Below are 12820 nucleotides of genomic sequence, written 5' to 3' on the forward strand. Positions count from 1 at the left end.
TAGAGGAGTTGGGTACAGAACCTCATTTTAAAGAAATAATTCTCCTTGTGCAGAAACTCACTTGGTCTCTACAATTGTGCAAGGACCCTGTTGTAAAAAGTCCAGTTACTGTAACAGAAAATTCATGTGCTGTACTACCTGTTCTGATGTAGGTTTCATGCACAGTCATTCCTAAGTCCAGAAGAATAGTTCACCTGAATGCATGATATACTAAATATAATTGACTGTTCTGTTCCATAGATAATGCTTGCCAACTCTAATGTGCTTTAGCTCATCAAAGATACAAGTGTATATTTAAACTTGCAGTACTATGTATTCTAAAGATAGAACTGACTCTCAGTTGGTGTGGTTACGAGAGGGCGGGATAAGACAAAACCAGGCTACAGGAACATGTGCTGAGGTGGTAAGAAGAACAGAGGTCAGAAACCCCCTGGCTGGCATCCAGTAAGTGTAGCTGTAGCAGTGCAAACACGGCTGTCCTGCTTTGAGTACAGGCGTGCTCATACGGAGCCACTTCAAGCCTCTGTACGCGCACCACAATCAATCCACCCTCCCCAAGCCAGAGTTAACTCTGTGGATTGCGTTTTGAATACCAGGAGGAGGGTGAGTTCTCTGGCCAGTTGCTTCACGAAGTAACAAAGATTTGAATACTGCTTTATCGTAAGTGATACCATACTCTGAACCTCCCCCAATTCTTTTCATATTTTACCTTACCTTCGTTTTACTAGTGTGAAATTCTTTGCTACTCAAGATAGTAAAGCCCCAATGACAAGCAGAGTCTGTAGTTTAAAGAGCCTACAGTCTGATCTCTTCAAACCCAGTACAGAAGGCCCTTCTATTTGCCAATTAAATTTACAATTGGACCCAAATTACTATTTTATTAACTTTAAGATTCCACCTTCAAATTGTCATGTTACCACTGATTTTAGTGAGAACTGTATTTAACAACAGAACCAAATTGATCCTTCCTCTGTAGTTGATACCTGTAAGTGTGAAGGCCTTTTGTGGGATGTCTCCCAGCTATAGCATAAGTTGTACAGAAAAGACATATGAAGCTTAATGCTGAATTAGACTGCTGATGTGAGCATCACTGTAATTTTTTTCCTTGAACAGTAACAGTAGCTGATTATATATCACGAGCTGAATCGCAGAGTAGACAGAGAAACCCTCCAAAGGAGACACTAGCCAAAACCAAGAAGGAAACGGTAAGATTTTTATGTATCTTTTTTTCTCTTCCCTTGCAGCAAAACAGTAGAGGAATGGTTCATTTAGATCACCCTCATTTGATTACAAATGCATTTGAGTTGAAGAATAAATGATTAAAAGCAAAAATGTCCCAGCGTAAACAGAACTGACGTTGACTCAGACGATCACTGCAGACTTTAGTGACCAGTGTAATGCTCAAATTAAGTCTTTACGCATTTTAAAACATTACACTTACTAATGTAGCATCGCATAATGTGAAAATTATCCGTGGATGAGTCTTGAGAACTAATCCTTAAAACACTTCATAAATCGAGGATACTAGGTAGCATGTTTAGTGACTTGTACAAACTATGTTAGAAAGAATTAATGTTACAAAGATTGCAGATTTGAGATCCCTTCTCTTTAAAGGATCAGAGTGGCATTACATATCATAAAAAATAATATTCAGAACTGAATAAAGCAGAATGCCTTTACTTCTAAAGTAACATTGAACTTACTGCCACAAGTTATGTCTGAGTTTAGCAAAATAAGAAGGATCCATTGCTGTACGATTAACGAAACCCTGATCTTACTATAGATTTTGAAAGGGATCTAAAACTCAGCTTTTCAGTTTGCTGTGAAATCGGACATTCTGGATGTGCTGGGGTGCGCTGTTACACCTTGGCATGATTTCCTCAGAAGTGTCCGATACAGAAGTACCCTATAAATGACAAGGTAAGTGACAGGATATTGGCACAGACAGGCACGAGGTGTTTCCTATTGCAGAGCTGCTGTGTGAGCCAGAGGGAATTAGATGACACACTGTATTTTTACGGAATTTTTAATATTACCCTGTTTCTGTTTTTGCAAGGCAAAAGATGCGATTGATGAAAACAGCCCTTCCGAAAAGGCAGTGAATGGTCCTGCTACAGCTTCTGGGGATGAGCCTTCCAAACTACAGCACAGTCCTGATGAAAAGAAAGTTACTGTTCAGGAGGATGGAAATAATCAGGAAGAAGCAGTGCTGAATGGTGTTTCATAAACTGAAGTTCCTAGTTTACAGTTCTTTTACATTACATTTAAAATAGTGCTTGTATAAGCTTGCCAAAGATAGAATATGGATCGCCAGTCTTGACACCGCACTTTCAGTTCCTCCATTTTGGAATACAGAAAGGGGAGGGATCCTGAAGAAATCATATGTTAAACATACTTTGACACCTACTGTGTTATAAATATATCATCAGATGTGCCTTGAGATAGTATATGTAACATTTAAATAAACAAAATTGCTGGCTATAGGAAATGTTATTTTGTTTTCAAAATATGGCAAAGATGTGAGGGGGATCCCTAACATAATACTCTTTATGAAAGCATTAGCTGCTTTTGTTACATTTTTAATAATATGCAACCACTTCTTCACCTGAGGAATACTAGAAAGAAATGCAGTCTAAAATATTTTGCACTGAAATGTAATTTCTCCATTAGTTTAGTCTGGAAACTGGTCTGTTTTAATACATGTTTTTTAAATGCTGTATGTAGAGGAAAAAAATCTGCAGACCACTGGAATACATTTGTTAAAGTCTCATAATCTGCAGGGATACTGGGTGACATTGGCAGTGACTGTTCTACATTGAGGCTTTGTTTGGTTTATTTATTAAACTGTACAGTATTTAAAAATCAAACATAGCTTTAGTTAACACTAAGCTGAATTAGTCATGTCCATTAAGACATAACCTGAACTACTGAAAAGATCAATTTCCAGAAAGTTTATTCTGTATAAACTACATATGTTAGTCCTTAGTAGAGTATTTTTATTTTTGTTTTGGTTGTTTGATGTGCAATATGTTTTTTTTGTATGCTGGTAGTAAAAGAAAATAAACTTTGATCTTCCATCTGTTGACTGTTTCTATCAGAAATTTAAATTACTATTAAGGTTTTCAAGCTGTTAACACTAACAATTGAAGGCAGCTTGAACCTTTAACTCTTAATAATCTTCCCTTCTTTAGGGTGATCATGTAAAACATGATGTAAGTCTAAAAACAGATGACTTATCTTGGAGAATCACCTAGCCTGACTAACATAGATAGGAATTAATGCAGATGTAGTTTTTGTTTGAGAAGTCAGAAGCATGACACACTAACCCATCTTTTCAGGCACATGAGCAAGAGCAGTAAAGCAGAAAACAGGTGTGGAAAAACAACTGGGTAGCAAGGAGATGTCAGAGCAAACAGGTAGTGCTGAAGTTGTGCTGACTTAAAATCAGGTAAGACAGAATCTTTCGTCAGAAGTAAGGACAAAAACAAGTACTCTGAACCACATGTGGCTGCAGCTGCTCTACCTGGTAACAGCTACAGAGGAGTTGTACCAACTAGGCTTGGGTATGCAGTTCATTTAAGGTGATGTGCAGTTTTTAATATGACTTAAGTGTTGATACTCATCGACAGTGTTCCCTCCTGGAGAGCAAACAGTTAAATTGTTACAACTCTGAAGTATGCACAAGCATATCAACTGATAAGGCAGCTGCAAGAGTGGAGAAAATTTTACAAACAGGGAAGGAAGAAAGAGAGCTACATTTAAAAAGTCAGTGTTATTTAGCTGGGGCAAACTTAAGTACAGACCCATCCTGCATACCGTGGAACTGCTGCATGGCAATGTTCCAGCTGTCTTTTTCACCCCACTTTAAATTCTGTAGTAAAGCAAAGTTATCCTTCTCTAAGTTCTAAACGTTTTCTATTTCATGCTCATGTTACTGATTTGATTCTCTCTTCTGAAGGCATGGAACTCCTCCTTGCTGTTCTGGTAATACTAAAGGGCTTATAACTAGTCTACAGAAATGCAGCAACGTAGCAGCCAACGTTCACACAGAGGATGTAAGACTACTGACGCTGCTCTGAAGCAGAGGCTTGTTAGTTCTAGAAAAACGAAAGCTCTTAAATCCATTGTATTTTTGAACAGGTGAGTGTTAACTCTACAGCGGTTTTACTGTAGTGACAGAAAGACTGGCAGGATTCTTGGAGTATAACAGAACTCTTGGGCCCTAATTTGGATACTTACAAAGACATCTGCTGGGGTACCTTGGGCTTCATGCAGCACGATAAATCCAGCTCAGGTATCTTCAGTGGTCTACGTAAAGAGTTCCTGTTTCCAAATTACTATAAATGCAAACCTTATCATGTGAATTCTAACTTTGTGTTAGATAACACATAAAACTATAATACTTACATTACAAATTTGGAATTTATGAAATGCTATAAAATCCATTTAAAAACTGAAAGTTACTAAAAAATCCAGGCCCTTTCAGACCCAACGGTAACACTGAAGAAGCTCCACCAACCTTGTTTTTCACAAGGCAAAGACAACTGAGTACGTGGTTTCCTATACTTTATTTCTTCAGTCAGAGATAACCAACCCCACATCTGTCGCAATTCTTCCCCTCAAATAAATCCTCTTGATTTTCTCCACCCCCTCCCCAGAGTGGTTCATCATGCTAACTTCGGTGTATGGAAGAACAGCAGCATGAATGTTAAACATAGCTAGTTTAACAAAATTGGGTAACAGCATGTAAGTCTACCTGCATCTGGTAACATGCATTGGCCAAACCAAGTTATTACTCTCTTACACTGAAGATATTTCAGAGTGGCAGATTTGCTGCTTAACAGCTGTGAAAAAAAAACGTAAGCCTCGCTCCCTCACCCATTTCTCCAAAAAGTGACTAAGGAGTGAGTGGGGAGGGAAGTACCTCCCTGGATTGGTATTTCCAGCTTCATTTATATTAAGTCAAAGACTGACATTAGAACTCAAGCCATTTATCAAAAATAATCATTTGCACAGACAAACCCTCTGTTTTTTCTCTCTCGTTCATTTTTTAGCCTGGTCTTCCAGTAAATCTTTAGCTTCATTGATTTTGGCTGCTACATACGGAGAACCACCTAGAAGAAAGAAAACTTCAGGTGAAAAATTTTTTCTTTCTGTGTTAATGATGCCACAGTTCACTGGGAAAAAAAGTGAGAGTATGGTCTGAAAGTTACGTTAAAGAACAGACTGCATGATGACTGAAACCATGTAAGTTTACACAGAGTCACTGCAGTAGCTACATGTGCAGACAGCTCAGTCCTCTTGGGTTGCTTTTAGTTTAATGGAGTGGGTTTTTTCTCCAGTTTTATCAATCATAAATGAATTGGTCACTAATGACGTAGCACAAAGTTTGTTGTGAATACAGCAGCGCTAAACCAACAAGCCTGCAGATAAACCTTCCCTCCCTCATTCAAGGCCAGCAAACGAGCTGCTGCTGTACCAATGGACTAGTTCAGTTTTAAACGTGACATACAAATGACTTACAAAGATACTGAAACAGAATCCATAATGCAAATGTGCTGAAATTGTAACTGGCCATGGGGTGCAAAGAGCTGTAGCGTGTATTTATAGCATGTATACCACTTAATAGTACTAGAACTACTCTTTACTTGAAGCTTAATTTAACTTACTTAGGTCATGTGAAACATGTGAAATGCTCGTAGCAGTCTTTTAGGTTCTGCATATATTCAATTAAGTTAATTTTGAAGTTAACTTCTGGTAGATGTTGTCTATGAAAGGCATATCCCAAGGATTATTTTGGATTTTGGTGCATAAAAGTAAAGTAATGAAGTTCAACAGTCACTTTAAAGGAAGCCATTTTACCTTTTATGTGAGGATTAAAGTTAAATGCCAAGCACTAACACATGATTCTGACTCACTGAAGTAACCAGAATTTAGAGCAGGTATAGATGCCTCAAGTTAGGAACTTTAAGCATAACTAGATTCTGAGCCTTCAGAGCACCACAAACAGAAATACTTCATAGTTTACTGTCTTCAACAGACGCAGAAGGCTCCATACCTGCCATTTATGGTGAATTCCTGAAGGATCCAAATGAACTCAAACTCACATGGTACATAAAGAGCACAAATATACTCGTCTTTCATATAAAATTAAATAAATAAAATTTTAAGTCCCACTTTAACAAATCATATTTTAATCTGATATGCACAGAAGACAGAGCAAGTAACAAGCTGACCTGCTGAATCTGTCTGCTTGCTTTAGAGCATTCAAGCACAAAAATAGGCTCCAAAGCCGTAAGGATTAAGGTACCCTAAAATTTGTTCTCACTCGAGTTTTCTGGGGTTTCTTTAGGAGCTGAGGTAGTCATGTCAGTCACTCCTTCCCTACAAAGTTCTATTAATCTGTGTTAAAAACATGTATTAATCAATCAGTGTGACTTAATTTACTTACCTTTATCTGGATGATTCAGAAGCATGATCCGTCTATGAGCTTCTCTAATTTTACTTCTGTTGGCTGTAGGGCTTTAAAAGAGAGAAAAACTGATGTAAGGGAACCTCTTAAAATCCCCCAGATCTTTGAAAGATGTCTTATAAGAAGCAAGCACTTTCTCTTATCCATAAACTCTTTGGCTTACATGTATGTTTTTCTTTTCTTATTACTGATGTGTAGCATGTAAGTCCTGAAGAGGGTTTCTAAGGTTTTTCCAAAATACTGTATGCTGAAGATGACGTGCTATAGCAGTCGAATATGGTGGGGGACATTCACATGGTTGAAAACAAACAGAACTATGCTGTAATATTTTTATTGGGACAACTTCCTAAAAAACAAACAACAAACTAGTTGTATACAAACGTCACAGTTGGAAGCTGCCTTCAAACAGAAATGGTTCTTATTCTGTATCTTATTAGATAACTTTGTGTATTTGGTCTTAAGTCTCTTTAAGTTTTGGCAGGGACAGCTACCACATTCTAGAATACCTTAGATATAAGTGCTGAATTTACTCCACATGCAAGGAGTGGGTTTGCAGCACCTTCATGCTGCCTCTCTCTGCAGTTCACCAGCAGTGACAGGAACCACAAGCAAACAGCACAACCGTGTTCCCCATACCAAGTAAACCTCAAGGCTTCTTGAAAACTGCATATTTACCAGGACCTGTACCTGGCTTTTGAATGTGCTAGGGATTTGCAGGTGTATAGAGTTGAGCTTCAAGCCAGCTAACATGCAGCAAAGAATCCCAAGTAAGTAGAGAAAATCGTGAAAGGCCACTTCATATTGCCTGACTTGGCAGTGACATAGTAGGTTGAGGGAGGTGATTCAGCCCCTCTGCTCTGCTCTCGTGAGATCCCACCTGGAGTACTGCATTCAGCTCTGGGGTCCCCAACATAAGGACGTGGAGCTGTTGGAGCAAGTCCAGAGGAGGGCCACGAAGATGATCAGAGGGCTGGAGCACCTCTCCTATGAAGACAGGCTGAGAGAGTTGGGGCTGTTCAGCCTGGAGAAGAGAAGGCTCCGGGGAGACCTTATAGCAGCCTTCCAGCACCTGAAGGGGCTACAGGAAAGCAGGAGAAGAACTTTTTACAAGGGCAAGTAGTGACAGGACGAGGGGGAATGGTTTTAAACTGAAAGAGGGGAGATTTAGATTAGGTATTAGGAAGAAATTCTTTCCTGTGAGGGTGGTGAGACACTGGAACAGGTTGCCCAGAGAAGCTGTGGCTGCCCCCTCCCTGGCAGTGTTCAAGGCCAGACTGGATGGGGCTTTGAGCAACCTGGTCTATGGAAGGTGTCCCTGCCCATGGCAGGGGGGTTGGAACTAGATGATCTTTAAGGTCCCTTCCAACCCAAACCATTCTATGATTCCATGATTCTGTGATTCGCAGGGGAAGCTGGGCATAGGACTGGCTTAAGCACTAAGAATTATGTCCTTTTCAAACCAGGCCAGCAACTAGGTAACACCGTAGCTTCCTTTTTACCTTTAATTTGTAATAAATTTCCTTTTACCTCACTCCTAGTATTAAAGCCGCTTCTCGTTTAGTCATTTTGGGTTCAAATCCACCTCTGTAATAACCACTGAAGGCCTGAAAGAGAAAACATGTTAGTTTAAAAAAAATAATTATTTTTAACTTTATCAGTTAAAACAACTCATTCTTGCTTTAGTAGCTGCTGAGCTTTTAGTCTAAAAATAGTGTGAAGCTTCTTTTGCACTTGTTATAAGAAATTCACTTAGAGTATCGTTAGTTAAATGAGTACTTAAACTTGCTGAAACAAGTTCTCTGTTAGTCAACCACCACCAGAATCGCTGAGATTAATTCTGTTATTACTGACAAAATTATGTTTAGTATTAGAAGAAAATACAGTAATGCTATTCAGAGACAATAGTCTAGTTACTTCACCAAGTAAACTGTTAAAGAAAAACCTGCTACTGATAAAACAAAAACTTACAGGTTTTGGTAGATTCTGAAGTGCTTGTTTTACTTGTGGCTCCATTTGCTTCATAGCTTTTAGTGCATAGCGACCTTAAAGAAATGAGTATAGAAATAGGCTAAGTATAAAGCTTCATAAAGATCTAGCAATTCAGTGCAACTGGTAACTTGTGGATTAGAATGTGGAATAAACTTTTTGGGGACATAAAAGAGTAAAAACTTTCATCTTTTGTTTAATTACAGCCATGTTTCTCAACACAGGCTCTCCCAACAGAGTGTCTCGATCAGCTATTAAGCTGCCTTAAAGCAGGCAATGGTAAGTACAACCGGGTGTTCAGTGTCCCCCCGTCATCTACACACCTGCAAATCCAGCTGCCGCTATGGTCAGGCCGACCGCCACCATTGTACTGGCCTACACAGGGAAGACATAAAGTATTTGTTTACCAGAGGAAAAGAGAAAAAGCCCACCCGGCAATCCCTACAGCAGGCCGGACTAGTATATACGTTGAAAACAACGTGGCCAGGGGAAAAGCAGTCACAATACGACTTACTTCGGTTACGCTGCTCTGAGTGACCGCAGAGGCACAGCAAAGCGGCGCAGCTGTGCCGGCAGCGGGGCTGGGGGCCAGGTGCGCCCGGGCGAGGCGGGAACCCCCAGCTGTGGGGGACGAGGGAAACCCAGCCCGGCGCCACCGCCCCGCTCGGCGGCCCCGCTTTAGCCCCGGAGGCACCGGGGCCGAGGAAGGAGCCTACGGCCCCGCCGCGGCCTGTGCGGGGCAGCGCCCTCCCCGCGCGGCCCCGGGCCCTTCGGCACCGCGGCCGGGCCGGGCCGGGCCAAGGACAAACCGAGCTCCTCGGCCCGGGGAAGGACTTGGGAGCTGCTGGCGCATACGTAAGCGCCCCCCGGCTCCTACGGCGAGACCCGCCGGGCCTGGGGCCCGGCCCCCGACCGCACTCACCATAGCCGCGCCCGCCCCGGCCCCGCGCACTGGCCACCGCCGGGCCGAGCTCACAGAGGACCCCGGCTCGCCGTACGGCACCCGGGCCGGCCGCAAAGCCACCGCCGGCTGTCGTAAAGCAGGGAGGGGAGGGAGCTGCCGACACCGCCCCGGGGCATGCGGGGGGGCGGCGGGGGCCGGGGGTGCAGAGCCCGGCGGGGCGGGAGGGGCCGACGGTGCAGAGCCCGGCGGGGCAGGAGGGGCCGGGGGTGTAGAGCCGGCCGGGGTTGCTGCCTGCAACTAGCGGGGAAGTGACTTCTTTTGCCATCAGAGTATGCGTTTATTTAGAAATTGAAATTCTGTTCTGTTTGCCTGATTAGTTAATTTTATAGCACCGTATTCCTCTGGATCTTCTATCGGTCAGCCTTGTGGTGGTGTATGGAAGGTCATTCACGGGGGAAAATTAATAAGCTCTAATGGGCTCAAATGAAATAGATGCACTACAGTTTTTATCCCTTCTGCAGAATGTGTGTTTTTTGAAATCAGGAGGAAGGCAAAATTATTGAGTGTTTAAGAAATATACTCTCAGCTGGAGTGCAAAACCTTTTGTTTCGCCTACTGTGTTTTTAAACTGCTCCCTTTCTAATTTCCAGAGAAACCCTGAAGCTTTTGTAGTTTATTCTGACAAGAGTTTTATCCTACTGCTATCTTCAGGTTTTCCACTCTGGGGTTAAAATACCTCATGGTAGAAGATTATTATTCTTTTGGAAGCTCTATCTTACTGTACTGTCCAAAGCAGCTAGTATGTAGTATATAAGTAAACTTTTCCATTAAAGCAGGCCACTTCTGCAGAAATCTGGCAGTACTTTCTCTTAACTGTACCTTCCACAAACTGGACAGAAGGTGAAACAGATAGTGGTGCTTTCAGAAGGTTTGAGATGTACCTGTTAAATGCCTATATAAGGCTGCTAAACATTTGTTTAAGTGAAAATCACAGCTATATGTTGTCATATGCACAGCCAGCCAAATCTTATATTGCTTATTCCTATATGCGCAGTGGCTGAACTAACAAGCTGTTAAAAGCTTGCAGGGTTTCACCTTGGGGCACCAAGACCCAGAATTTCTTAGGCACTTGTAAGCACAGTGTGTATTTATATTTTAAGATAGATATCATAAAGTTTAGGTAGAATATCTTGGTTTTTTCTTTTTTTCCTGCAAACTTCTTTCCTGCTTTTTGCCTGTACTCCACCTTCTTTGGCTATGCCAGTCTGCCAATTATGTGTTTCACACCTCTTCTTTTTCTTTACATTTGTCCTTTTTTAGATTCTGCTATCCTTTTGTGTGCTAAACGTCTGTACCAGAATACAATGCCACACTCTTTTACCTGTGGCTCTATTAGCTTGGTATATGTAGCATCATTTTGTTATTAAATTGATAATCATAATTATTAGAGCATAATGTGTTTGTAACTAATTATAAACTGAGATTCTCTCACTTGGTAAGAATGGTTGTGGATTTTTTTTAATCACAAAGCAAGATTTCACTGTAATTTGACACCAGGTATGAAGTGTGTATGTGTGGCAGGTAGTATATCCGTGTTCATGACAATCACAAGAGAATATGTCTGACTTGCAGTGGGCATTATTTGACTTCCTAGCTCAGTTCAAAAACAGGTAAGATTGTTGAAAGGTGATGGAGGGGCAAGGTTTGTAATTGTTAGTCAATTAGTCACAAAATTCCCTGAAGCTGAACTAAGGAATACAGCACCTAGATGTGAATGTGTTCTCTCTCAATAATTTCTAAAGTTGTTTGATACTTATCATCTTTTACCTGTGTTGTCCTGAGGTAAGCTTATTTGAGGAAAAAGCAATAAGATAATGCTGATGTGTTTTACCAGGGCTACTATATTATTTCTGGGTTTGTATTGATTGTTATTACTCTGGAGTCTTGTCCTGGTTTGGACTAGGACAGAACCCATTTTCCTTTCAGTGATTTTTTGTTTCAGCTAAGTTTCTTCTAAGGAACTGCACTTTCTGAAGCTAACTACATGTTTTTCAGACAGTGTCTGCTTCTAGGATTGATAACGCTCAAAGTTTATAGTTATTACTAAGGTAATGGTAAGAATGGTATGCAGAAAGGCCTCTTGCTTAGACTTATTCCTATAGAAACCAAGGTTACTGCTAAGTTTCTTATGGTCCACAAATGAAAGGCTGTAAAAGAGTCGCACTTGCAGGGAGGAGCGGACAGGACAGGTGATCCAAAATTGACCAGCAAAGTATTCCATCCCATACACGTCGTTCTCAGTTTAAAGCTGAGGGATCAGAAGGGTTGTCTGAAGAGGACTCTGACTGTTTTTCTCCTGCCTTCGATCCCCAATCTGTGCATTCCTGAATGCAGTTCCTGTCTGCCGCTGCGTCCAGTCAGAGGCATCCCAGAACCAGCCCTGCAGCGCCAGTGGTGATGTGATCATCACCAGGGGAGCTAGATCTTGGGTTTGTATATATTTGTATATATTTAATTATTTCCATTGTTATTACTATACTCCTTTTCATTGTTATTGTTTATTAAAACTGTTTTAACTTTCCAATGCATAAGTCTCTTTCTCTTTTATCTTTTCCTTTCCTGTCTGGGGGGAGGAAAGGGTTAATAGCATCTGCCATCCGTTTAATAGACAGCCCAGCTTTAAACCTTGACAAGTCTTCATTTTTGAAATTTGTATTCTGCCTGCATTGGTGCTGAAACTTGCATGTCTGTGGTGTGAAACTCTATTAAGTATTAGGAAAACAAGCTTGTGCTAGTTGTAGCAAAGAAATTGGAAAGAGTAAAGCCTTTATTTGCACTGACAGTGAGTTGTAGTGAGCAATAGTTCTTCTAAACGAAGGTCCTGATTCTTAGGTTTCCCCCACGTGGAGATTATCACAGGATCAAGGCCTGAATCAGCTATCGGGTAGACTGCGGTCCCTTTGTATACTGTAGGTTCAGATTTGCAACAGAATCTGCTCCTCTCCTACCCAAAGATTGCAACTGAAATGTCAACATTGTCAGCCAGCAAGGAAAATTTGGGCGGAGCAGATAGCAGAAGTGAGAGAAGAGCAAGAAGAAGAAAGCTACCAGCCTCGGAGAAAGCTTTAATGGCATTCTTCAGCCATGAGTTTAAAAGGAGATTTCTCTAGACATTAAGGGTTTTTCTGAGGACAGAGCAGAGGGGTTTGCAGTTTTTTTGACGATGTTAAGGTTGAAAGTTGAAACTGTAATGCACAGTTTGATTATGGAAGCTGTAACGGGCAGTGTTGCGTTTGCATTTTGCTCTTGGTTTGCATGTTACGCTGCTTTAAAAAGAATCACTAGATCAGGTGGAACCATCAAGAGGGAAGGGTGAGGTTGCTCATTTTCTTTAAGAGCAGCTGACTGACTTTGGGGGATAAGACTCAAGACTGTAGGCAGAGAAAGAAAGAAGAAAA

The 12820-nt window shown here is 41.2% G+C and overlaps 2 protein-coding genes across 4 annotated transcripts in view; one reads left to right on the top strand and one right to left on the bottom strand.

Moving 5' to 3' along the window:
* FXR1 (FMR1 autosomal homolog 1) overlaps window positions 1-3077 on the top strand; it is a 37859-nt gene extending 34782 nt beyond the window's left edge. For all 3 annotated transcript variants that reach the window (XM_068406742.1, XM_068406741.1, XM_068406740.1), the window contains 2 exons: window positions 1114-1205; window positions 2057-3077. In XM_068406742.1, coding sequence (XP_068262843.1) covers window positions 1114-1205; window positions 2057-2227 — 263 coding nt within the window. In that variant the 3' untranslated portion in view covers window positions 2228-3077. The remainder of the gene's footprint in view (window positions 1-1113; window positions 1206-2056) is intronic.
* A 1472-nt stretch (window positions 3078-4549) lies between these two features.
* On the bottom strand, window positions 4550-9486 carry DNAJC19 (DnaJ heat shock protein family (Hsp40) member C19). The gene is made up of 6 exons (XM_068406743.1): window positions 9381-9486; window positions 8782-8833; window positions 8441-8514; window positions 8000-8076; window positions 6452-6522; window positions 4550-5114 (listed from the first exon to the last, which is right to left on the bottom strand). The coding sequence occupies exons 1-6, from the start codon at window positions 9381-9383 to the stop codon at window positions 5044-5046; spliced, it is 348 nt and encodes a 115-aa protein (XP_068262844.1). The 5' UTR covers window positions 9384-9486; the 3' UTR covers window positions 4550-5043.
* Window positions 9487-12820: the final 3334 nt, after the last annotated feature.

The sequence above is a fragment of the Nyctibius grandis genome, chromosome 8, assembly GCF_013368605.1.
Source record: "Nyctibius grandis isolate bNycGra1 chromosome 8, bNycGra1.pri, whole genome shotgun sequence".
NCBI lineage: Eukaryota > Metazoa > Chordata > Aves > Nyctibiiformes > Nyctibiidae > Nyctibius > Nyctibius grandis.